The sequence below is a fragment of the Aspergillus bombycis genome (genome assembly GCF_001792695.1).
Source record: "Aspergillus bombycis strain NRRL26010 chromosome Unknown contig00021, whole genome shotgun sequence".
NCBI classification, from domain to species: domain Eukaryota; kingdom Fungi; phylum Ascomycota; class Eurotiomycetes; order Eurotiales; family Aspergillaceae; genus Aspergillus; species Aspergillus bombycis.
In genome coordinates this window covers 350,542-376,056 of record NW_019170023.1, presented here as the reverse complement: position 1 = coordinate 376,056, position 25,515 = coordinate 350,542, and the positions used below count along the sequence as shown (strand labels likewise).

At 49.4% G+C, this 25,515-nt stretch overlaps 9 protein-coding genes across 9 annotated transcripts; 6 read left to right on the top strand and 3 right to left on the bottom strand.

The window, feature by feature from the left end:
- Positions 1 to 2,268: 2,268 nt before the first annotated feature.
- On the top strand, positions 2,269 to 3,651 carry ABOM_004385 (uncharacterized protein; the record flags this gene model as incomplete). The annotated part of the gene is made up of 1 exon (XM_022531515.1): positions 2,269 to 3,651. One exon carries the CDS (start codon positions 2,269 to 2,271, stop codon positions 3,649 to 3,651), a length of 1,383 nt encoding a protein of 460 aa, XP_022391461.1.
- A 1,116-nt stretch (positions 3,652 to 4,767) lies between these two features.
- ABOM_004384 (amino acid transporter) lies at positions 4,768 to 6,633 on the top strand (the record flags this gene model as incomplete). Its single annotated transcript, XM_022531514.1, has 10 exons — positions 4,768 to 4,913; positions 4,964 to 4,977; positions 5,028 to 5,100; positions 5,189 to 5,520; positions 5,572 to 5,715; positions 5,767 to 5,981; positions 6,037 to 6,234; positions 6,293 to 6,320; positions 6,371 to 6,486; positions 6,550 to 6,633. 10 exons carry the CDS (start codon positions 4,768 to 4,770, stop codon positions 6,631 to 6,633), a joined length of 1,350 nt encoding a protein of 449 aa, XP_022391460.1.
- A 4,232-nt stretch (positions 6,634 to 10,865) lies between these two features.
- ABOM_004383 (putative MFS sugar transporter) lies at positions 10,866 to 12,472 on the top strand (the record flags this gene model as incomplete). Its single annotated transcript, XM_022531513.1, has 2 exons — positions 10,866 to 11,070; positions 11,130 to 12,472. 2 exons carry the CDS (start codon positions 10,866 to 10,868, stop codon positions 12,470 to 12,472), a joined length of 1,548 nt encoding a protein of 515 aa, XP_022391459.1.
- Positions 12,473 to 12,784: 312 nt separating this feature from the next.
- On the top strand, positions 12,785 to 13,720 carry ABOM_004382 (glycoside hydrolase family 131 protein; the record flags this gene model as incomplete). The annotated part of the gene is made up of 3 exons (XM_022531512.1): positions 12,785 to 13,067; positions 13,124 to 13,296; positions 13,370 to 13,720. The coding sequence occupies 3 exons, from the start codon at positions 12,785 to 12,787 to the stop codon at positions 13,718 to 13,720; spliced, it is 807 nt and encodes a 268-aa protein (XP_022391458.1).
- Positions 13,721 to 13,904: 184 nt separating this feature from the next.
- On the bottom strand, positions 13,905 to 14,705 carry ABOM_004381 (SDR family oxidoreductase; the record flags this gene model as incomplete). Its single annotated transcript, XM_022531511.1, has 1 exon — positions 13,905 to 14,705. One exon carries the CDS (start codon positions 14,703 to 14,705, stop codon positions 13,905 to 13,907), a length of 801 nt encoding a protein of 266 aa, XP_022391457.1.
- Positions 14,706 to 15,285: 580 nt separating this feature from the next.
- ABOM_004380 (MFS multidrug transporter) lies at positions 15,286 to 17,216 on the top strand (the record flags this gene model as incomplete). Its single annotated transcript, XM_022531510.1, has 5 exons — positions 15,286 to 15,371; positions 15,444 to 15,557; positions 15,606 to 15,659; positions 15,737 to 16,198; positions 16,256 to 17,216. 5 exons carry the CDS (start codon positions 15,286 to 15,288, stop codon positions 17,214 to 17,216), a joined length of 1,677 nt encoding a protein of 558 aa, XP_022391456.1.
- A 320-nt stretch (positions 17,217 to 17,536) lies between these two features.
- ABOM_004379 (MFS transporter) lies at positions 17,537 to 19,498 on the bottom strand (the record flags this gene model as incomplete). Its single annotated transcript, XM_022531509.1, has 3 exons — positions 17,537 to 18,924; positions 18,989 to 19,264; positions 19,339 to 19,498. 3 exons carry the CDS (start codon positions 19,496 to 19,498, stop codon positions 17,537 to 17,539), a joined length of 1,824 nt encoding a protein of 607 aa, XP_022391387.1.
- Positions 19,499 to 20,423: 925 nt separating this feature from the next.
- Positions 20,424 to 22,541, bottom strand: ABOM_004378 (lysophospholipase 1; the record flags this gene model as incomplete). Its single annotated transcript, XM_022531508.1, has 3 exons — positions 20,424 to 21,702; positions 21,753 to 22,404; positions 22,493 to 22,541. 3 exons carry the CDS (start codon positions 22,539 to 22,541, stop codon positions 20,424 to 20,426), a joined length of 1,980 nt encoding a protein of 659 aa, XP_022391388.1.
- Positions 22,542 to 23,316: 775 nt separating this feature from the next.
- On the top strand, positions 23,317 to 24,979 carry ABOM_004377 (Zn(II)2Cys6 transcription factor; the record flags this gene model as incomplete). Its single annotated transcript, XM_022531507.1, has 4 exons — positions 23,317 to 23,376; positions 23,430 to 23,939; positions 23,999 to 24,142; positions 24,203 to 24,979. 4 exons carry the CDS (start codon positions 23,317 to 23,319, stop codon positions 24,977 to 24,979), a joined length of 1,491 nt encoding a protein of 496 aa, XP_022391395.1.
- Between the last annotated feature and the right edge of the window lie 536 nt (positions 24,980 to 25,515).

The following is a 25,515-nucleotide window of genomic DNA, read 5'->3' as shown; positions in this document are numbered from 1 at the left end:
TTTCTTTCTTTTTCTTTCTTTCTTTTTCTTTCTTTCTTTTTCTTTTCTTTTCTATTTCTCTTCTTTTTTTTTTTTTTTTTCTTTTTTTTTTTTCTTCATTAGGCCGATGCCTGAGAGATGAGGATTCAAGCTTACACTGAACCATCCATTTTCGAAACAGAGTGATGTCTCTATTAGCACCAATTCTATGAAGTGAGTGCGTATGGCTTCTCTCTGCTCCAGGGCCAGATCCTCTGCACTCGGGCGCTAGAAGGCTGACAGACATTCTAGAAGCAGAGCACTAACTCGGATAATCTGCGCGGTTTCAGAAACATTCTACTGTGCCATGTAACAAGGCACTTTTCTGATAGGGAAGAAGAATAGCCTGAAGTTCTTTGGTTGTATATCGTTAGAGATCTGCTGAGTCTAAGTCGAAAGAGCACAGGAGTTTGCCCATCCCAAGTTTTGATCGAGAAACCCTGTCAATCCCCCTCACTGACAATGGACTCCTGCTCGTAACAAGAGTGGGTATGTATAATCTACTCCATATTTCTCAGGCACCAACCCCACCATCACCAATTCTGATTTTTCACCGCTTCATTGTCAATTGCCTTCGTATCTACAGAGCCCCTTCAAGCCCACTTTTTAAGGGGCCCCTCTGGTTCTGACAGGTGGACTCACCGTGGAACATACCCGAGATGTTCAAAACTTCCAATACTGCGGAGCACGGAACTCCATTCATCTTGGAGTCTTGGACAGCCGCCAGCGTCTAGCTCGTGGGGATCCACTGCGATGGCAAAAAATCCAGTCCACTTTCTCGCCCGAAGAAGCAGGCCTGCCGACGAAATGGTTCCACAATAGCAAAGTTTGCTTTGCGCTGGCACTCGAAAGAAGTTGTGAATCCACTTCAATCGGCGACAGCAACTGAAAGTGATACACAACATGGTTTATTATCTCGCTCATGCTTACTACCTAACGATAATTGGGAATGCCATGGCTCCTCGCCTAGCTTTCCTATAGTAATGTTATTCGTATACGGAGTCGTCGCTCGTCGACTGGTCAACCGATGCTGTATGAAGTCCACATGCGTCGAATGCAATGCTTGATGCATATGATATGTTTGACATGTGCAGTTGCTGACAGGGTGAATAAATGTATCAAGTAGTAGCGCAATGAGGACGTTACTTAGTAAAACTAGTGTGAAAAGGAAGGAGCGAAATAGAAAGCTCCAAAATAAGTAGTGATTGCGGTCTGATGAAGTCATCACTGAGTGTTATACTACGCAGTACGGAGTAGTAGTTATCGTATCGGGAAGAAAGTCGCCCCAAGGCTCGATAATGAGTTGCATGTGTTTTGACCTCCTACTGGCAAACATTCCCAAATCCGTTTACACTTCTCCTGTTGGCTGATCTCGACTAATTTCCGAGGCTGCCGCGGCTATAGTATTCGTGATTATAAGGCGGTATTCATGTGTGTTTCATATGGGTGAGTTGTTCACTGTTTCATTCATTACAAACACGCACGGGTGGAGAGGATGGAGACGGCTAAATCGCGAAAACCGCAGCCGCCGTTTAGAACGGCGTGAAATAAGAATCGTCGCTTGCCCGCAATATGGAGTCCATTTAGCGGAGGGAGGCCCCACCGTGAAACTTATACGGGCTCTCCTGTGGCGATGGCTCGGGAGAATTGGGGTTTCGAGACTGCCACGGCAGATCATCACCATCACCGCTGCAGGTATCACAAAGGATTGGTCCATCTGTCTTTCTTGACCTTCTTTGCAGGACAGATTCCCCATCAACTACTGTATGCGGGAATCCTTCGTCACTGTCAGTATCCATGTATCTGAGTGGATCGTATTGGCTCACTGAGCAACCGGAAGCGAATCACCATCCGATTAGAACGGACGGTGTGGTTGATTGCAGGCTATCTTTGGTTCACTTCGGCGATACCATGGATTGAAGCAAGTCAACCGATCTCCGATTAAGATTTTGAAGGCTTCCGCCAGTTCCGCCCACTGTGGTGGCTCTCTCGGCCCCATTGGCCCGCCCCTCCCAATGATCTGCTTTGGAATTTGCTCGCCGATGCTTGGGAGGCTTAGTAGGGCTGTTGGCGAGAAAAAATCGAAAAAAGGGAATATGCGGCAAAAACTCAGTTCACTCTAATCTTGGCATGTCACTGCTTGCGGTTGGTTCTTAAACCCCCTGGCCCACGGCCATTGTTCCATTCTTGTTCTCCGCCAGATTGTGTTGCATTGTTTTTCATACCGTAGTGGTTGTCGGTTCTTTGATCATGTCTTTGCCGCTGTCCAATGATGTCCTCCTCCTGGTTGGGGAGTATCTGGAAGACCACCAAGACCGATATAGTCTTGTCTTTGTATGTCGACGCTTCCATGATCTCTTCCTGCGTTTAGTCTATAGATCGGCGACACTCAAAAGTTGTGCGCAAACCCAATCTTTTTTACATGCCATTCTCCGTAAACCCGAGCTGGCTCGGTCAGTGCGGAGTGTGCACTTTGATGATTGGCAACAGCATCATTCCTTCTCTTCTACCTCCTCGTCCGAGCAGGATATGGCGTCATTGAATAAATGGGTTGAGACCATTAACCATTCTTATGAGGAATATGTCAAATGGGAGCAGGATCTTCGCCAAGGCGTCGAGGAGGCCTGGATAGCGCTCCTTTTACCTTTGGTGAACAACCTTAGACAGCTTCGACTGGTGTATCCGAAGAAAAATGCATACCTGGATCGAATGTTGCAGAGGGTCATGAAGGGCGAGAAACCCTTTGATGCGCAGCCCGCATTCAGCATGTTGCAAGAGGTATCTCTCTGCCATCAAGATTCCGGGGAGGATACCAAAGGCAGCTATATGCCATCACAGATCTTTCCATTTTTCCAATTTCCATCAATGCGGACATTTTCAGCGGATTCGGTAATTGAGTATAGCCCTCCGCAAGAAGATGAGCACACATCAACACCTAAGGCCCCGATGGCCGGGTCCTCTCTGATCTCGGAGATTACCCTCAACTCCAGTAATGGTTCCCAAGGAATGGAGAACTTGATTGCTTCATGCTCCTCGCTCAAGTCTTTCAAGTATCAGCACTCTGATTCACACCTGCTTGCAGAGGGCTTCCAACCATCCGCGTTTTACCGGTCGCTGGCAGGCAGTAAGAACAGCCTACATACTCTTTGGCTTGATAATTACGGGAACCACCTACCATTTACTATTGCTGGAGTCAATGAAACCCACGACGAATGGTTCGGTAGCTTGGCAGATTTTACTGCGTTGGAAGACATTCGCATTCGCCTACCCAATCTGCTCGATATCCGATACCAACCTGAGCCCTCCACTGTACTTACCGATATTTTGCCGCCATCGGTAAAATCTCTCTATGTTGAAGGTTGCAAAGAGAACACCCTGGGAATGTTGATTAAGCAGCTGAAAATGGTGCTCAACAAGCGACAGTCCCGCTTCTCTGGATTGCGACGCTTGGACATTGAGGGTTTCTTCCATGACGAGGAAGATGAAGACGCCTCGGGCTACCAGGAGAGCGCGGCTACTACCGGGGACAAGAAGACCATCAAGCCGCGAGTATACGAGATGGCTGAGCCACTCCGGGCGGCATGCGCTGAGGCTGGGATTGACTTGTTCCTCCGCGACCGTGTGATTTCATAATGGTCACGATGCATTTGCATCTTATCCATAGACGATAGATCGTGTTTTTCTTTCGTTTGTTTGTTTGCGTAATACCCGATAGACATGATAGACATGCTTTACCTTTGGTCTTTGAGCCTTTCCTCGTTTTCTTTTTTGTTGCTGCTATATCGTATTTCCCTGAAATGAAAAGAGTTTGTACGTCTGATGGTCCTTTGAGAATTTCTACAGCGCATTATCACTTTCAGCTTACGGGGTAATAATCATATCCCCATGCATTGCCGATGAAGTTCATTTAGTGGTTTCTTGGAGCATGATTTACTGAGTCTTGACTGGGTTTAACGAAGATGACTTGGCTCGAATAGTTACCGATAATAGCTCACCGTCCTAAGGGAGATACAGTAGTATTGCATGGACAACAATGCATCTTCATTTGATGCTATTGGTAGGACTCTAAGTTCATCATCTTCCTTGTAAAACATGTGATTATCATGATGCTGAGCGTAAGAATACTTTAATAGACATTGACCAAGGATGCCCCTAAACCCCCAATGCAACGTTGACCGAACCCTCCAATAAATCCCGTGATCAAAATCGATAATTCGGAGGACTCGTGGCAGCGTAGTAAGGGAGTAAAAGTTATATCTGCCTAGCCAAAGCGTCGCGATTTAGATAATGGATTCCTCGGAGAGGAAATATCGTGCGGCATCAACCGAAAGGTATGAATCCTTTTCCAATCAAGGCCAGAACCCAACGATGACTGTCGCAACCCTAAACAGCTTTCTCCGCATTCACGTCACATTGAGGTTCTCCACAACTCCAATGAGCTGTCTGGGGTCTAAGAACGGTCAGCCCAATAGGAGCCTTACAGCCATGGTCCCAGTCATCATCAGACCAAATGTTCCTATGCATATGAGGTCGTCTGCAAGGCACTCCGACCGTTCCGTCTTCCTCACCTGGAAGCCTCGCGCGCTCCCTTTTTGTCCCTCGTCGTGACCCTTTCACTCTTGTCGTAATTCATTGATGGGTCTTTAGTGACTGGTTTTCCTCAATCATCCATTGCATTTGTTTGAGCGCCATAGAGAGTACTGATTATTCTCATCGATCAGTCTAGACGATAGACTTACACTATACACCATGGCACATAGCTCGATTGATCAAGTGGAGGATCCCACTTATAGTCGCGAGAAGAACAATGAAAATGCGGGAACGCCGCCGATATATGAAGATCCATTTGGGGATGAAGAGTTCGCAGAGGTCAAGTATCGCACCTTGCGCTGGTGGTAAGCACTCCCATAATACAAATCTAGTTATACCTTGCTGAATTTGTTAGGCAATGTGGAATGAGTACATTTCGGCCACATCATGGTAACACGCATGATTTGCTGACTTGACAGTCATGATCGCCGAGACTATTTCGCTGGGCATTTTATCGCTCCCTTCGGCCATGGCGGCGCTCGGCCTTGTTCCGTGAGTGTTCATTGGCAACGTCCTCTTGTCGAGACTTTTGGTGGCTTGGTGGCTGATCCTAAGCATTTTGCTTGGCTATACTGAATAGGGCTGTGATCCTCATCATAGGCCTCGGCTTGGTAGCTACATACACAGGGTACGTTCTCGGCCAGTTCAAGCTGCGATATCCCCACGTGCATAGTATGGCAGATGCTGGTGAAATATTGATGGGCCGATTTGGTCGCGAATTCCTGGGTACTGCCCAATTGGTCTTCTTGATCTTTATCATGGGTAGTCACATCCTGACTTTCACCGTCATGATGAATACTTTAACCAAGCATGGTACCTGCTCCATTGTGTTTGGGATAGTCGGCTTAATTCTGTCTTTCGTATGCACTTTACCTCGGACCTTGAAGAAAGTGTCCTGGCTGTCAATTTCCTGTAAGTTGGGGTTGCTGCTGGGGGGAAGGGTGATTGAACTGACGATCACAGCATTCATCAGTATTATCGCGGCCGTTCTGATCACCATGATCGCTATTGGAATCCAGCGACCGGGCGACGGACATATCGATGTCACCGTCGATACCAGTTTATACAAGGGCTTTTTGGCTGTGACAAACATCGTCTTTGCTTATGGTACGCTGAATAGGGTCGACTCATGCAAAGCATACACTAACAACGACATAGCTGGTCATGTCGCTTTCTTTGGCTTTATCTCCGAGATGGAAACACCGACAGATTATCCCAAAACCCTGTACCTGCTCCAGGCAACTGATACAACCATGTATACTGTCACTGCTTTAGTCATCTATCGATATGGTGGTAAAGACGTGTCATCCCCTGCGTTGGGATCGACGAGTCCATTGGTCTCGAAGATCGCCTACGGAATCGCCATTCCAACGGTATAGTAACTCACCCCATGATCGCATACTGCAACGATTGATGATAGACAACTAGATCATAATTGCCGGTGTGATCAACGGCCATGTGGCCTGCAAGTACATATATGTTCGTCTCTTCCGAAACACAGATCGCATGCACAAGCGGAATCTGGTGTCTATAGGGTCATGGATCCTGATCGGATTGGTGCTCTGGACACTCGCATGGATTATTGCCGAGGCAATCCCAGTGTTCAATAACCTGTTGAGTTTGATAGTAAGCTTCGCATTCCATGTTACTTGTATGAAATTCGATGATGCTGATTATCCCGTAGACAGCATTGTTCGCCAGCTGGTTTACGTGTAAGTTCTCCCGACTCTTCAAGGACGACAAGCTAATGCATGCAAAATAGATGGAATGAGCGGCATTTTCTGGCTTTTCTTGAACTGGGGCCGTTACACATCTTCCCCACGGAAGATATTCTTGACCGTAGTCAATTTGATCATTGTGGGCATTGGTGGATGTCTGGTGAGCTTTCTCGATTTCCCTTTCTTTTATTCTGTTTGGAAAACATAAACTAATGAATATCAGTGTGGGCTAGGGTTGTACGTATCAGGCAAAGCCATCCACGACGATCCAAGCAATGCTAGTTTCTCATGTGCCAACAATGCCTGATTGATGACTATATATAACTTGGTTTAAGGTATCCTTGGAGACTGATATCTCAACTCCCTGTGACAACACACTGTCCCATAGGCATATATGTCGTGGAAGCTTGCAATCAATGGCCCTTAGCCTTTCGGTTTTTGACTTAAAACTAGTGCCGTAGTTTGCGTGAGGATCGAGCGGAATCATAGGGATAGGCAGTTTCTATACAGGACTAGTAAAATAGGTGTATATGTCCAAGCTATGCACGGCGCATTGACTTCTGAGAGGGCGATTAAAGATACTGAAAGGACGTGTTGGAAGAGGGTGGCGGGGAGGAGGGGGGAGGGGGGTTTTATACTCCAGCGGCTCTGGCAGGAGCCTGAGTGCCTCACGCTAAGTCACGATTCAAGAAGGCAACAAGTACTCTTGGGGAAGCCACGACCTTGTATTGGTTATCTCAACAAGCTTCATGGAAACTACGATGGCGCGCAAGGTGAGTACTATGATTAGATGACTGCGACCTCGTAGTTTGCATGAAGCTTGTTGATATAACCAATACATCAACACGCCACAACCTTATCTCCCAAAGCCTAACGCCAGGTTACCAGCTCTACCTATACATTTAACTTCCCACAACCACAACGGACCCAGACATCGCCCACCCACTCCCCCTCATCCCACCTCGAGCATAATGCTCCCACCATGAAACATCCATATCCTTAGCGAAGAGCCAACTTCATCCTCCTCATATGACTCTCTTTCTCAAAGAACAAAGCCAATGGCAAAGGAAAATCAAAACCAAACCAAATGTGTAACCTTCCAAGTTTCCACCTGCGCCAACCCCTGGCCAATTATTTCCACCTACCCAGCAGATCTACAAGCAAACCGCCACTTCCGCAACTCTCCCCAGCACTAGCAGACTTCTTCACAGCTCTCAGCGAAGTCTCCGTTCCCGAACCTGTCCCGCGACAGCAGCAGACTGAAGCGGCGAGTGAGGATCGGGGCCTTGAGTGGATGCTTTCTGAAGAGCGGATTAGTGGGACTATAGAGTGCTCGAGTGAGATTGCTGCGCCGGGGCCCGTCAGGAGGTCTATTTCCAAGTAATACTCTTTCTTCTGTCAAAAGATTTCTTGGGCGGATATCGGGGTGGATTCTTGTTGTGAGTGATGGCCCTGATGGGTCTTACTATGTGGTGAAACTTTGGGATTCAGTGGGAAGGGAAATGGGAATGTGCGGAGTGCAATAGTATTGCTATGCTGGGTTGGGGGAACGGTAATGTTTAATGGTCGGATATGATGGTTTTTTATGCATTGTGAAGAGGCGATTATTGTCTTTGCTTTCACTCCGTCTCTCAAGCCTGCCAGTCATGTATTATCGACCAATGGACTATTATTCTGGCCCGTCGTATCTGGGACAGTAATGGACCCATTCGACAATGACTTTAGATCTAAGATGTTAACGATGGCTTGTTCGTCAAAAAACAGATGAAATCCTCAGCATTACTGTTTCATCAGTTAGTAATTCCCTATATCCCGAAGCCGATGCCACGAATTTAGATCTTAAGAACGACCCTTGACAGACGAACCCGACCTCTCGGCATAGCGAGAGGTTGAGCACCTTTATGGATGTACCACTAAGGATATTGAAAGACCCGAGGTGTTCTAGTCGCCATTAAACTAGACAACCCACCTCCATCAGGCACGATTCTTGAAGACATTCAAGCCTAGCATCCCGAAGGATTTTACATGCAGATTTAATAATAGTTTTGGCCGAGGGGCGGCTGTTGGAGAGAGCGTTGAATGCCGAGCTGACTAACTTCATCCAACTCTAAATTCTTGACAAGAAGAAGAGAATTCTTTATCTGGATGAATAAGTTGAGACCCCTTTGGATGATTTGGACGTGCAAAAGCAGGCAAAGGGAGAGACAACGAGAGAGGATTGTAACAGCGAAATAATATCAAATTCTAATCTTTCGATCAGATTGAATTATACGCCTTACATGAGCAGTCAATCCAAAATGTTGAGTCGGTAGGTTGCAGCAAGAAAATATATATCTGTGGATTATCAACCGGCAGTGGCTCTGCTTAGATCTAATAAACGATCTGTGATATCACCGTGAAAGGTTATTATCTTCTTGCTAGAGGAACTTTGTCGGACTCAAGTTTGAGACTTAGGCCTTAGGGCTGTCAGAAGACTATTGTGTGTTATGGAAGCCTTGTCCCGTTCAGTGTGATGATAATACCACTTCTTCATAAACTAGTCTACTCCCTGCGTATTTCCTATGTAATTCTTTCCCTGTTTTTATGTCGTGTGCTATGACTCTGGTGAGGTGTGGGGATCAGAGTGAAGCAAAGTTGTTTCTTTCCAATACAGCTCTCGCCACGCCATGAATATGCCTGCTATAACGATTTCCTTAAATTTGTATTCTACCACTGACGACCATGGTGTAAAATCTCGAACGAAGCTATACAGGTCATCTCTACTAAAGAGAAGATCAACAATGACGATCCATAGCGTTTAAGGACCAATATACGAAGGTTTCGGGACTCGGAAGAAGCTACCTACTAGCGCCGCTCTCCCCTGGAAATGACTAGGATCTGTCTACAGCTACGATTGGATGGACATAGAGGAATGCTAAACACTATGCTGCATTCCGATCAACCGAGAAAAGCGAGGAATATGAAAAAGCTCAGTTCGGATTATTCCTTACCCATGACGGAGAGCAGCTCAAGGCAATAATGAAATTGAATTGGTAATTTGCAGATAATGCTATCTCCGTTTCATCCCGGGGGGAGTAGGGTAGGGCAGATATATGCTCATAGAATGACACAAGCAGCCTCGGCAGATGATAACGATAAGCGCGGGAATGACCAATACCGATGTATCAGTGCGATAACACAGGCGAGGTAACGAGATCATGTAATGGAGTCAACTAATGGGCTGTCCAGAACCCTCAGTGGAGCAAAAGCTTGACGATCTTGGCCACAATGTAACCATCAATCAACGCCCAACAGCGTCTGACAGCGTCTAACATGTCCAACTAAGACCGTAGTAGACTTTATCAATTGCCGATGGGATTCTGATAACACTACCTTATTGCCAAAGATAGGAAAAGTAATTGCGTATTTGACCGCGCAACTGTATATAAGCGATCCACTTTCCCCAGTTCCGCCACATCCGCCTTCTCCACGAGCATTGACTCGTCTCCTTGATGCATGGAAATATCCCGTTGCTTTTTCTACAGGGATGAAGTAACGTGATAGTCACCATGCCAGACATCAATATTTGGATTTTCCACGCCCAAAAGTGAACGCAGTAGAGATGATCTTGCATCGGCGGCCTCCGGGCCAATTCGTGCATGCAGATGCAGTACAAGTTCTGCTCAAGGAGAGCTCCTATACACGAGGTTGCAGTGGCCCAGTTGTCCTTCGGACAATGCCTCCTTCATGTGTCAATTGCCCTGCGTCGTTAAGGATTAACTGCGACCATTTTGATTAGGTCACACGACTCGGATATTACCGTTATGAGAAGGGACGCTTTGGCAAGCCAAGGAGCATTAGAACGAAGCGAGATTTCTTGGTTTTCTGGGGTAATGCATCTGCATCCAAATTGGACCCTGAACAGTTGTGTATTAAACGTCGATCTATGAGCAATTGACTCTTTCCATTACTCAATACAATGTTATCTGGCCCGAGGTTGAACTGCCGTCGGCCGGGTCCGATGGGAGGCAAAACCGCGCTCGGTGGAGACTGACCAACTTAGGGTAAGCGGGGAACGAATGCCAATGCTGTTGCTCCAAGCAATAGCATATGGAGGGTGTTACCATGCCTCTGGGAAGTTTCGTTTAGCAGCATGTATACGAATCCTCGTGAAAGTTTGACTTGGACGAAAGCCACATGGCACGAATCGCCATGGAGGACATCCTCGATGACAGCCATGATCACCACTTCCGATCATCGGCCAAGCATCTTGGACTCTCGCCTAGTGGCGTACCTCAAGCAAAGCGAAGTCTGGGGAAAGGGCCCACGTCTTGGTGCCACGGGTACCGCCGATGACCGGGATATGACCGAAAGGGCTATGCCTTTTTATAAGATGCATCCAGGGGGTTCAAATGGACCTAACGATCGCAGCGGGGCTGAATTGGCTGAGCCATTTCTATATGCAGTATTTCCCCGGATTAATTGCATGACTTTTCCATAACACTGTCTCATAATCAGACCACTTTTACGATATCACCGTGCGTGTTGCATGTCTTGGCCATGCAGCCTTACTTTGGTTTGCGCGGTGCGCTTCTAAATCGAGCCATCATCTGGCTCGTCGTATGCCCAGCATTCGTCTGTTATGGTTACAACCAGGGTGTCACCGGTGGGCTGTTGACCCTGGAATCGTTCGCCAGACAATTTCCCCAGATGAACACCCTGACCACTGAGGGTGCTGAGCAGCATTATAACTCCACTATTCAAGGTAGATTCCCTGTGCCACCCTTGTCGCAATTGTCACCCCCTGACTCTCGTCGTGTATAGGAACGGTGGTCGCATTGTATACCGTGGGAGGTATTTTCGGATCCCTGTCATGCATCTACCTGGGTGACCTGCTTGGGCGCCGGCGCGTCATTTTCATTACCTCGGCCATTTCCATCATCGGAGCAGTTCTCATGGCAACCTCATTCCAACTGGCCCAATTCATTGTCGCCCGCCTGGTGCTGGGCGTGGGCACCGGCGGTTATGTTGCAACTGTACCTGTGTGGCAGGCCGAGATTTCCCAGGCTAAGAAGCGTGGCGCCCACGTTGTCACGGACGGTATTTTCATCGGTGCAGGCATCGCGATCTCCTTATGGATAGACTTCGGCTTTTACTTCGTGAAGGGCAACTCGGTCTCGTGGCGATTCCCACTAGCTTTCCAGGTTATTCTATCGTTAGTCGTCATGCTATTCATCACAATTTTCCCCGAGTCCCCCCGATGGCTTGTCAAGAGAGGGCGACAGCAGGAAGCACGCGAAATTTTGGCTGCGTTAGCCGACCAGGATCCCCACTCGGAGGATATCAACATGGCTCTCGCCGATATTGAGCGATCCCTGGCCCTCTCCGGCTCCGGATCTTGGAAGGACATGTTGACGATGGGCGAGCAGCGGTTGTTCCATCGGACGGTTCTTGCCGCCACTGGACAGATGTTCCAGCAGATGTGCGGAATCAATCTGATCACCTTCTACGCCACCACCATCTTCGAGCAGTACCTCGGTCTCGACCCGATGCAATCTCGGATCCTTGCGGCATCCATGACTCTCACACAGCCTCTTGGCGGATTCTTGGCTTTCTTCACCATCGACCGGCTGGGCCGGCGACCGCTGATGCTGTGGAGTGCGGTGGGTATGTCGATATCTATGGCGATATTGGGCGGCACCACATCGGTGACAGACAACACAGGCACGCTGGTGGCAGCTGTGGTGTTCCTCTTCGTCTTTGAGTTTATCTTCACCGTGGGTTACTCCGGATTGACCTTCCTGTATGCCACAGAGGTGGCTCCGTTGCAGCTGCGGGCCGCCATCAGCGCGGTCTCGACCGCCGCCGTGTGGACTTTCAATTTCCTTCTGGCGGAAGTAACGCCAGTCGGCTTCAATACCATCTCCTACAAGTACTATATCATCTTCGCCGTGTTGAACGCGGCTATTGTACCGGTGGTATACTTTTTCTTCCCAGAGACCAACGGACGGACCCTGGAAGAAATCGACGAGATATTCCTGCAGTCGAAGACCATTTTCGACCCGCCTCGTCTGGCGCGGACGCTGCCCAGAATGCATCTCGCCGAAGATGTCGAAACCGAGGGAGGGAATGAATCAGGGGATAGCGATGTGAAGGGCAAGATCTAAATGAGGGAAATCCTTCGCAAGTGGTGGAGAAATGAAATTACTATTGACGGATAGTCTATGATCAACATGATACTTGCTAGTTCCAATACGGATGATCGGCTCTCCGGGCCGTTATGGTTAAATTGAAGATATTCTTAATGGTTTTATCCGTGGTCTTCCGTGTCGCTTTCGCAGCGCGAGTCTGAATCAATCTGAAACGCATCCTAAAACACTCTATCAGGAAGGATGATTTCAACATTATAAATTCCCCAGTAAGCGCCCAATGACTTGGATACCACAGTGGCTGGATACCTCTTTCATACTCTGTACAACATGAAGTCATTCCTGTTCCTAATTCCCCTTGTCCACGCTGGAGAAGTCGTCTGGGACGGCTTCTTCAACTCCTCCTTCACTGTCGATCAGCTCGACCAATGTAAGACTGATGCTTCCGCTATCTCCACAGCAAACGCTAATGTGTATTTAGGGTCCTGGTCTAACCAAGTCGGCCCGTACCAATGGTACATCCACGGTTCCGAGGCCACCACAAACTACCTTGAACTTAGCGCCGACTTCAAGAACCCGGCCGACGAGAGCGATGAGAAGGGCATCCGCATCAGTATTGTACAGCTACCCTCATAAACATTTGGTCCAAGAAGAGTCTCTAACATATAGTTCTAAAGGATGATACCTCCTCCTGGAATGGCCAAACCATGATGCGCTCTGAGCTCATCCCTCAGACCGACGCCGATCTCGGCTCTGGAACCCTGTTCTACCATTTCTCGCTGCAAACCAAGGAGGAAAATGCCCCCACTGCGGCTCTTGAGCATCAGATTGCTTTCTTCGAGGTATTTTATCTTTTCCCTTTTCTTTTAGTCAAGTCTTCTCGATGGGATTGCATACGCTAACGACGGGGTCCAGAGCCACTTCACCGAGCTCAAGTACGGCGGTGACGAGAAGACTCTCCGCTGGCTGGCTGACGGCAAGTCACAGTGGTCCACTGACCTCGTGGCTGGCACATGGTACAACTTCGCCTACGAGATTGACTTCTCGGCGAAGACAGTTGGTCTTTGGACTTCGACCGGAGCGGAGGCCCTGACGAAGGTTGTGGAGCCTGTCAGTGCGGCCACGCAGACCGATTCGAAGGATTGGCACGTTGGTGAGCTGCGTCTGGATAACGGACAGAAGGGAGGAAAGGAGGATTGGTTCTGGTCTGGTGTCTACATCGAGAAGGGAGAGATCACCGCCGCCATTGCTGGCCCCGCTGCTTAAGCACTTCGTATCCTAGATCTTAGTTCTACAGGGTGTTAAGGGGGACTAGACTTTCTATTGATCGAAGGTCATAGCATGCACAATCATTCATTTATATTGCATTATCTCATCACATAAGAATTATTTGCATCAATCATCTCAGGAATCGGACTCCAGCCGTGGATAACCCCCCCCAACGGGCCATTTACCGCACGCAGTAACCACCATCAATACGGAGATCGTTACCAGTCATGTACGAACTGGCATCGCTGCACAGGTACACATAAGCACCCTTCAACTCCTTCGCATCTCCATTCCGGCCCATGGGAATCATACTCAACCAGAGATCCTGGATCTTCTGGTCCACGAAATCCGACAGTCCCGTATCGATATAACCAGGCGAGATACTGTTGACACGGGCAAAGTCTCTCCACTCATTCGCCAGCGAACGCGCCATGTGGATACACCCAGCCTTAGCAACATTGTACGAGGTCTGCTCCTGCGGGAAGTTGGCAATGTGACCCGACATACTGGCCGTGATGACCAGACTGCCCTTGCCCCGCTTCTTAAAGTGCGGCCCCACGGCCTTAGCGCAGTGGTACGTTCCGTTCAAATCCGTCTGCACGACCTCCATCCAGGCCTCGACCGTGGACTCCAAGACGCCACCATCCGCGGTCCGACCGGCGTTGGCGATGAAGGCGTCAATCTGTCCAAAGTCCTTGATCACGTCGTCAACGAGCTTCTGGACGCTCTCGAAGTTGCCGATGTCGCATTTGTAGGCCTTGGCTTCTACGCCGTAGGTTTTCTTGATGTCCTCTGCGTTCTTTTCGCCGCCTTGGGGACGGGAGGCGTAGGTGAGGGCGATGTTGGCGCCCATTTCAGCGCAGCCGCGGGCGGCTTCGATGCCCATGCCGCGGGGGCCGGAGGCGCCCGTCACGACTACGACCTTGCCCTTCAGGCTGAGGAGGTCGGTCAGGGAGTTGGCGGAGGGGACGGGGATAGGCATGGCGGATTGTATGTACAGCGGGTTTGTTTTTCTTTTAATTTCAAGAGACAATTGAGGTACGGCGGATTGAATTAATTGAACATCCATTGCCTGCGGTAGTATGAGGGCTATAAGTAGCTGATGCGGGTTGGCAGTGATGTCATAGGAAGGTGTTCTAGATTGATGATATCACGACTTATCTCCTGCCCCTTCCGATCAGTCCACGAACTACTATTGGGCAATGCAATCTCGCGCGGTTTAATTGTGTTTTGTGGCGCATTAGAATATCATTACGAGAAAGTTATGAGAGCGCTTTTTCCGTAGTAAGGGCATAAGCGTAAGGGATTATGATAGCATTAGTAGAACATTATGAGAGCTCGTATTGCAGGGCGTGTGATGGGAATGAAAACCCTACAAGGAATCTCAGAACCAACCGGATAATGTTGCTTCAATGACGACACGAGGTGGGTTCCTAAGGTTCCACTTGCTAACAAGGCATGTCGTCCTAGACCTAGATAGCAGCGACGCAGCGACACTAGTTCCATATTCATCTCCATCTTTGTTGATCAATTGGGGACCTTGAGACCCAATTCACGCGCTAATGTCGTCCGATCCCGTCGAAGCCCCCTCATTGCGTAGGGCGAGTACATCGCATGATAATAATTTTGATGATTCGTTTCTGGGCCGGTTAGTTGAAACGAATCATACGCTCGTTGACTTGATTTGACTTGGTTTTATTGACTCGTGACTTTGATGTAGGGTGCGGTCGTTCTTCAATCGAGATCGCCATGTCGGCGTCGTAAGCCATAATGATATCCGCGACCAAGAGATTGAGCTTCACACGTGGAACGGGAAAGATGATCCAGATAACCCGTATGTCCGGCCGAGAAACTCTAGAAGCTCGCTGAGAAAATGATCTAGTTTCAATTGGAGCACATCCTACAAATGGACCTTGACCGTCACCGTCTGCATCATGTATGTTGGGCACTACGCAAGCCATTCCCACTCCAACCCTATACGAACGCACGCATATGCTAATGCAAACTACACAGATCAATTCTCACGGGTATTCCCGCTGGATCCTATGGCGCAGGCAACGACTACATGGCCGAGCGCTTCCATGTGCAGAATGAGCCATTTCCGAACCTCGCCTGGGCGACAACCTCGTGGAACATGGGCGCCGCCTTCTGGCCGCTGATCTTCGTTCCCTTGACGGAATCGTCCGGCCGCATGCCAGGGTACTTCGTAGCATACACCATCCTCGTCATCTCGCTGTTTCCATCCGCATTCGCTCAGAACTTCGCGACCCTAGTCGTGACCCGCTTCTTCGGCGGAGGCGCCTCGTCCGTAGCCATCAACATCGTAGGTGGGAGCATCAGCGACGTCTGGTACGGCGACAAAGCCCGAAGCGTACCGATGTCCCTATTCGGACTGACGAGCGTCATCGGCATCGCACTGGGTCCATTCGTGGGGTCTGTAATCCAAGCGATTCATAAAAATGACCCATGGCGATGGTGAGCACCCATCCACAAAGTATACAAACCACCATCCAAAGCTAACCACCAAATCAGGATCTTCTACATTCAAATAATCTACAACGCAGGCCTAATCCCGGTCTTCTGGTTCCTCCTATACGAAACACGAGCAGACGTGATCCTCGCCCGCCGCGCAAAGAAACTGCGCCGCGAAACAGGACGCCCCATTTATGCTGAAGTGGAACTCGACCACACAAGCATCTGGAAACTCCTGCAGGTGTCGTTCGAACGGCCGACCCGCATGCTCTTCACCGAGCCCGTAGTCGCCTTCTTCACCCTCTGGATCAGCTTCGCATGGGGCATCCTCTTCCTCTTCTTCAGCAGCGTCGTGCAGACCTTCTCCACAAACTACGGCATGAACACCCTCCAAACGGGCCTCATCCAACTCGCCATTTCCGTCGGCGCCCTAATCGGCACTCTAGTCAACCCCCTCCAGGACATGATCTACCTGCGCTCTGCATCCCGCAACAAAGAGAACCCCGGCGTCCCCATCCCCGAAGCCAGACTCTACACCTCCATCCCGGGGAGTCTGCTATTTGCCGGGGGATTATTCTGGTACGGATGGAGCAGCTTCCCGGACGTGCATTGGATCGTCCCGACGTGTGGCATTGCGGCGACCGGATTGGGCATTTATTCCATCTACATGGCTGTTGTCAATTATCTGACGGATGCGTACGAGAAGTATGCCGCTTCGGCATTGAGCGCGGCCAGTCTGGGCAGGAATTCGTTCGGGGCGTTTTTGCCGCTGGCGAGTTATCAGCTCTTTGAGAACTTGGGGTATGGGTGGGCTGGTAGTTTATTGGGGTTTATTGGCGTGGCGTTGAGTGTTGTTCCTGTTGTTTTGGTGCTGAAGGGGCCCGAGATTAGGAGGCGGAGTCCGTTTATGAGGGAGTCGACTTTTGCTGGGGCTGAGGAGAAGGCGGATTTGGAGAAGAATGAGAGTTCTGCGGGGAGGTTTGTGGATGGGCCGGTTGATGTTCCGAATACTGGGAGATAGATAGCGGTGGGTTTCGACTGTGTTTGGTGGAGTTTGTATGGTTGGTTGGGATGGACTTGGTCGAGGTTCGACGTTGGTGTTGGCCTTTTTTTTTTTTTTTCCCTCCCCGTCCGAGGTAGATATGGTATCTGACACACGGTGAATACCTCTGATGTGGGGGTGCAAAAGGGTAGATTACATTATTTGTACGATACATAGTGACGATTTGTACGGATAGGTAGAGGACGTTAAAAGAGGTATTCAATCTCTAGATGTATTCATGATCTAAATACCCATTATCATCATGTCCGCATGCACCCGTTATATAGCCCAGTCGTGATTTATATACCTCGTGCCAGGAGTCCTTCGGCTTCCTCAGTTTGCTCACTCATCTCCGTCTCGTGGCCCTTCTCCAGACGCTGGGCCATGGCCACCCCCTCTCTTCGGCCCTTTTCAGCATTGACCATCCAGATGAGCGGGATTGGCATCAAGATCAAGGGTGCGATGAAGAAGAATCCCGACCGTACCTGTCCGGTCGCATCAATGAGCATTCCTACGATAGCCGGTCCAATGACCGAACTGCCCTTGTCCGTTGCAGCGTACAGCGCGTAGAACGCGGCTTCACTGCCAGGAGGAATGAGCAATCCGAAGAAGGACCTGCAGTAGGAAGCCAGGCCACCCGATACCACACCGTGGACAATGGCGAGCGGGAAGATCTCCCACGGCTGCTGCAGACCGATCACACCCCACTTCTTGAAGAGAGGAATATATGCCAGCATGCCGTACAAAGGAATAATCTCAAATAGCGCAATGCATAGCATAATTGTATGGTTCGACTTCAGCCCGAACCGTCGCGAGACCACAGGCCAGAAAAAGGCACCAGCCATGCCGGACAGGGTTGCGGTGATGGACAACAGGCCGACAAGTGTAGTGCTCATCTTGAGCTCCGTGCGCGCGAAGAGGATTGCCGTTCCAGATACGGTGGCCATAGCGTCGGATAGGAGAAACCACGCGGCCAGGAACACCAAAACCTCCCGCAGCTGCACCGCAATCTTAACTGTCTTCCACAAAGATTTCCAGGCAAACCCGACGAGTCGCAACCACACACGCCACCGTTTCACCTGCCCACCGGTATTCAAGGTATTCAGTGGGGGTCCTGGCCGAGCGCGCAGCCACTTTCGAGTGACCATCGTAAACGAGAACCACCAAATGCCGACCAACAGCAATACGAACCGCAGTGGAAGCGTCCCGGAAACCTTCGAAATCGACGTCTTAGAAAGTGCAAACAGGAGCGAAATACTCAGGATTTGCACAAGAACAGCAGCACAGTACCCCAGCCCGACACCTTTAGATGAAATGCGCGTGGACAGCTGTAGCTCCGGCGAAGTGGGGCCTGATGATGCCCCAGAGCCCGCTTCTGCTGCTGGGCGAGGCCCCGATTCTGCATCGCTCGCCGAGAAAGAGTCTCTCGGGTGAATATATTCTCCATCGGGGCTCATGGGATGCAACTCCTCAGCGGCCTTGGGAGTCTTTTCGATGGACGAATCGTTTGCGACCAGGACAGGTAAGAAAGAGTTGAGCACCACAAAAGATGAACCTAAACAGGTAACTCCGATGACAACCAAGAGGGCCCCCAAGACGAATACCGGCGGCGCAATAAAGACGAATAACATACTCGTGGCGGACCCAATGAAACCGAATGCCAGAAGGAGGGTTTTACGGTTATTCTCTGAAGGGTAACGATGTTGTCAGCAGTTTGGCTCGATAATTGTCAACACTGGGATAAGCCATACCATAGTCTGCTAAGGCGCTGAAGGATATAAGGGTCAATGCCTGGACGAGCACTGCCAGCGAGAAGGTATACATAGCGAAACTGGCGGTGTTGATGTTCAAACCCAATACTCCTACGACACATTGATCGTTTTCGGCTCCATCGCGACGGAGCATAGCAGGGGCCGTGCCATTCGCAGATGTAGACGGTGAACCGGGACCGACGCACGGTAGGTGGCTAGATTTAAAGGTTCCTCGTTCGCGTGCCAGTTGTTCCAATGTGAGAGGCAGAAAAGAACCTATTGCGCCGATCTGATTAGTACCACTCGGACTAGAATGATAAGAACAAATACTCTGGAGTAGTTTGCCTTACCTACACCACAGACAGCAAATACCTCCGCTGCAATTCCATACGCATACCAGCCCCAGATCTCGCGTTTGCTGGTCGGGGTTGTATCCTCGCCGGAGTACCGCGGAGGGCGCTGCTGGAGCTCCTCTGCGGGGGAGTCCGGCGATGGAGGGGCGACGGTCATAAGGATATGGGAGAGTGGGGAGTGACTTGGGAATACAATGAGTCTGACCGGCTACACCATTGCAGGAACTGACCGACGGCAAGGCGAGAATGACAGGAAGCTCCAAATTGCGTCTGAATGGAACTGCTGCTGGCTTTGTTGTAAGCGATTATTCATCCGAACGCGGAACTCTCGGAATTGCCCTCTCGTTCCCTGATTGGCCCTCCCGCGGATGTACAGCTGTCGACCAATCATACAATCACGTACCCCTGTCCTCATGGTTGCATTCTACGATGTCACGGGTGTACTAGTACACAGTAGGTATACCCTGACAGACCGTAGTCGTAACCGTAATTCGAAACCCATATAGGCCGATATCATGTCTGGCCAGAACTCTCCGAGTGGTCCGTATAACTATCTCATAGTGCGACTGAGTCAGCCTTCACTCCACTACCCACGAGCGCCAAGGTCAATGCGCCACTGACGTCATTTGACAGGCACAGATCAGGGCGGATAATGAGATCTTGGCAATTGAATGTAACGAATCCTGAGCCTGCTGAGCCTCGATTGTCAATTATGTTTTCAGTCACCAAGAGGCTACAAGAAGCAATACCCAGGTCAAAAATTCGATGTAACTACCGCTCCTCCGTCCTGTATTGATATCGGGACAGACTTTCGAAATCGATCTCTGATGGCGCGTGTCCAAATTTTTCAGAGTCCACAGAGAGTCAGAGACAAGGTTTTTAACTGATCATTTGTTCTATTCGTACTCAAGAGACACCAGTCGGGTGAGGCTCTTGTGGGGAGCCAGATAATAAATATATGAATATAACCTGAAATAAAGAGCGCGACGGAAAAAAGACAAAGGACAATAAATTAGGCATGGATAAGTCTATTATTGAAACCCAATATCAATATAATTTACGGCATCTCTATCCAAATCAAACTAGCCGATCACGAAAAGGGCCATTCCAACCATAGCAATGGCTGACCAGACCGCGGAATCAAGCGAGGAGCCCATGCTAGAAGCAGTCGGGCTTGTGCCAGCCGTCGAAGTGGTATTCGGCAACAGCACTGAGGGGTTATACGGCGCTGGAGTCTGATCATCAATCGTTCCATTCCAGCAGTAACGCTGGAAACACCGATTGCAAGCCTCAGGAACTGTAGTGCCGGTCCTATCAAAGGAACGGCTGAGAATTGCACAACCGACGCAGGTTGTCCATTCGGAATCAAGGGTACCATTCGCCTGGGTGGCGACATTATAGCCATTCATGATGAATCCGTCACGGCGGGCGGAGCTGAAGTCGGTGTCCGTAAGGGTAGTTGTGGCATTATACGTGACAGGGTGGTTGGGCAAATAGACGACTAGCGGAGCGAGTGTGGTCAGGTTTGAGCTATTGCAGCCGAAGAATGTGGGGTGAGCATTCAGACCCAGGTTTAGGATGGTATTTTGGTCTGGGATATATGGGAAGGAGGTGTTGGCTAGGTCGTCGAGGGTGCGCTCATACGTGCTGATGATGGCTGAGCCCGTCGGCCAAGACCCATCGGAACCAAGAGAATCAACGCCGAATATCACATCCACGTTGCGTTTTCGCTGTATCAGCGGGTTGAATGGAATATTTTGGCCGCCTTCGCCACCATCCACAATAGTCAGTCGCTTGTCGTGCGCAAAGGGTGACGAGTTCGTATTGTACTGGTAGAAGGGGTTAGGCTCATAGGCCGCGGATCCAGTCAATGTCGAGTTGGTTGAGTTGGTGGCGCTAATAACTTCTGCGATAACAAGTTTGAGAAATTGTGCCTCCTCGGGATCCTGCGTGGAGATTCCAGGGAGCATCGATTCTAGGGTTCCAGCTATATCGGCGGATTTTCCCTGGTTCCAGATGTCGCTCGATGAGCCCGTGATAAAGCCGGCATTATCGAAGCCACGTACGCAGGTCTCGTTCTCTGGTACTATACCGTTGATGAATCGAGTACCTAGGTATTCTAATGGTACGAAGCCATGGATAGAGTTATCGTATGTGCCGAACTCCCAAGGCGACACCTCATAAATCGGCTCTGAATTGGTCGGTGCCTCAAGGGCTTTGTCAGAAGACTGCCCCTTGACCACCACTACTGGCAGTGGCATTTCGGCATCTTGGAACGCTTGGGTCTTTGCAATGGAGGACCAGGTGTAGTCAACACCTCCATGGCTGGCATTGAAAAAGAAATAGCCTTGCACCCGACCCCTGAACGATTGGTTAGTCTTATTTCATATAAGAAGAGTTTTAGTGCTTACCAAACATCCGGGTCACTAGTCACAAAGCCAGCTGCCCGTTTTGTCTTGACCTGAGCTGTAATATTACCCCAGAACTCCTGTGGATCCATGTTTGGTGGTCCCGCGAAGATATTCCCGCTAGAAAAGTTCCAGAGGTTTCCCTGCTCCTGCAATGCAGAAACCGTCGTGAAATTGTTGACATAGGCTGAGCCAAGCATCCAAGAGCCGCCGCTGAGGGCAGAAAAATAGGTGGTCGACTGCAGTAAACCACCTAGTTGGCCCTTGGCCATTGTACCTTCAGTGCGGCTGTCGAAGGCTTTGAAAGTACCAGCACCATTTAAAGCTGCTGTCAGCCCACCCCCTGATATGGCAAGGCCAATCGTGGGTATGTTGGTTAAGTCACGAGAGTGACTCTCGAGATAGCTCACAGCATCAAATCCATCAATCTGGACATGCCCGAAAAAGTCTTTTAGAGCAGGTAGAGTTTTGCCACGTCGAGCTTCAAGCCAAGACGTCTCTTCGGGTGAGAGCGCTGTGCCGTTTCGGAGACTGGGCCGTGTCTTCGGGCATGTAACGTGGACCGGGGCATATCCGTCCAGAGCATTAGGTAGTGCGCGAGGCTTGACATTCGCAACCTGATGTTGGCTTGAGATAGAAGGACTCGCCGCTATGCCTGTATCGAAGATGGCATTAGTCCCTCGACTGATGGGAAGAAATATAGCGACTAATGGAGATATTCATAGTTTCCAGCGCGTACATACCAGGAACGAGGCACACGGCAACTGTGCCAAGGAGACAAGTATTCTTCATTCTTATGAACAAGGCTGCTGGACTGTGGAAGGGGTTTAGAGAGGAACGGGCCTGATGATGTAGGCTCTTTCGGTCTGTCTTTCGGGGAATGGCTTTCTATTTAAGCCTTTGCTATGTGTCAAACAATTTTGCTACTTTAGGGGCCATCAGAAAAATGAGACAATCACAATCATCCACGCATTCTAAACATGTCTACCAATTTCTTCTCTAATCAATATGGGTTTGACAGCCATGGGGCTCTATAGTCGACGTATGTAGTGTCTAAAAGTCTAAGAGCGGAATGTGATTGGCGATAACTTAGTGGGCAACCGAATAATGCTTAATCGAATACTACTAGTAGTACTAGTAGGTAGATGCTCCGAAGGCTCAACCCTGGTGGGCAACAAATGCTTCTTTGGGCCCAACGTTAATATAACTTACGCAATCCTCGAGGCTTAAACAGCTCTAAGGCCCCAAGTAAGCCCTAAGCACCGATCTGGTTGCTGTACTAGGATAAGCGCGAAGATTTAGTGGAATAAGTAGATGTGATTATCAGCCCCACGCACCAAGTAAACACTGCCCTGTCCTCCTGTGGATCTCAGTGCACATTCCCGCAGCTGAGCCGGGGCTGAAATGGAACTGGGAGATGCTCTGCTACTAGTCTCCTTTTCGTAGGAAGCTCCGACCCCGACAACAGCCCCCACAGATCACTTCACTGACCCCAACGTATCTTAAGCGAGAAGATCCCACCCTGTAACTTCGCCTTCCGAACTCCTTACCCCTTTAGGCTACTACCATGGTATACAGAGGAAAGCCCAGCCCAGGGTGTGCCCTATGCCGGAAGCGGCGGCTAAAAGTACGTCGACACTCCCATACCATGTTGAACCATCACTAATTGACCAATGATAGTGCGACCGGAGGCAGCCTTCATGCTCCCAATGCTCGCGGATGAAGAAAGAATGCCCGGGGTACCAAGATCCCCGAGCCCTTCGTATCTATGATCAGACGACAGCCGTTACTGCCAAAGCCCTGGCCCGGGCTGCCGCTACCCGAAAGGCGGCCCAGCCCCCTACTGCAGAGAGTTCGAAGACGCCGCCGTTAATTTATTTGTCTACCCCCATCCAGGAGCAGGCTATGTCCCATATCTTCAAGTATTATGTCGGCACGAGCCAGAATCGGGGCGTACTCCCCTACTTGACGAATCTGTTGAACACCGACCCCTCCGGTGCACTTCAAGCCACAGTAAAAGCTGTAGGGCTGGCATGTATGTCGAGAATTCACCATTTACCTGAGCTGAGGCGATTGGCGGCAGAGGAATACAGCAAAGCCTTGCGGGCCACCAATACGAATCTGCAGGACGCAGTCTCGGCTACGTCCGACTCCACTTTGGGGGCCGTGGTAACGCTGAGTTTGTACGAGGTAATGTGTCTAAGTAGAGTGTTGATTTGGGGGCTGCTTTTTAACCCGTGGGAAAACAGATTATCTCAGGGCATAAATCGCAAATGATGGACGCTTGGCTCAATCATGCCCAAGGAGCGATAAAGCTCCTTGAGTTACGAGGCGTGCAGCAATTCGACTCACCAACTGGGCTAGGGTTGTTCAACAGTGCCCGGTTACAAATTGTGAGCTATTCCTCGTTTTGAACGCTGATATCTGTCTGGGTGCTAACAGGTTATTTTCAGGCTATGATGAACATATTCTTCAGGACGAATTGTTATAGCTCACCAACAATAACTGCGTTATCAAATCATGCAAGAACCCTCTTTGATACTAATTCTCAAGTATTTGATGATTTCTACAATATTCTAATTATGTTCAATGATCTCTCGATTAGGATAAAGGAGGCATACAAGAATGATGGCTTTCGTGGAAACATCGCACCGTTGATTCGACAAGCTCTCCGCCTCGATGCTGATTTGGTATCATGGGCAAGTTCTCTGGGTCGAGCCTGGCAGTTTACAGTAGCCAGTCACTCGCCGTCTTCCTCTAGTGGCGGCATACCCGTCTGCAGCTACGATGAGGCATATCATGTATACCCGGGTATCAACGTCGCAGTGCTTTGGAACCACTATCGCCAAGCACGGATTGTTCTTCATGAGATGATCCGAACAATGTGTCTCGGGGCGTCTGAGCGACAGGCAATGCCTGAGTCCCAGCAAATAATGCTCAAGTCTAGCACCATTAATAAGCAATTGGTGAAGGACGTCTGCGCTAGCGTCCCTCACTTCTTTACATCGGGTGAAGCTGGTTTTGGGGGTGTCGCTCGATTACCATGGCCTTTGTTCGTTGCTGCTGACTGTACGGATATATCGCCTCATACGAAGAACTGGATTGCGCAAATACTCGATATTATTGCAACCTCCGCGGGTGTGCAGCAAGCGCGGATCTTGTCACATCTTATCAAGGAGGGACGTCACGGCTTCGATTTAATTCCTGGCAAATGTAAAAGAGTAAGTTGAAACATAGGGAGCGGTAAAAAATAATAGAACATGCCCTTTCAATCTCACGATCTCATATGGTAGCATGTCATCTGAACAGAAGTTAACTTGGACTCCATTGTATAGTAACTGCAAGACCTCCCTATATATCCCAAATCCCAAATCTCAAACTCGCGTCTCTCATCAAATGCGCTATCATTCTGAGGCCTGGGAAGCTTTGATCCATACTCCCAGTGGCAATATAGCTAAACATTAGGAGTAAATACAGCCGAAAGAAAAAATAGATATTTGAAATAATAGTAAAACGGATATATATGTAAGAAAATAATTAAGCATGGTCAGTGGAGAATTAATATAGGCAATAATGATATTATTGTAGTTAGGGCTTCCCGTTCTAGGTAGAGGATATCCATACTACCATGGCACTTAAGACCCTAAATGAAACCTTCCATCATCCAACCAGTAAGGTCTCGGTATCAGGTCGCCGCGCGAAGTCTGCAGACAATCTCCATTGATGGGACTAGACCGGGCGAGAACCCTGTCAAGTGACAGTAAAC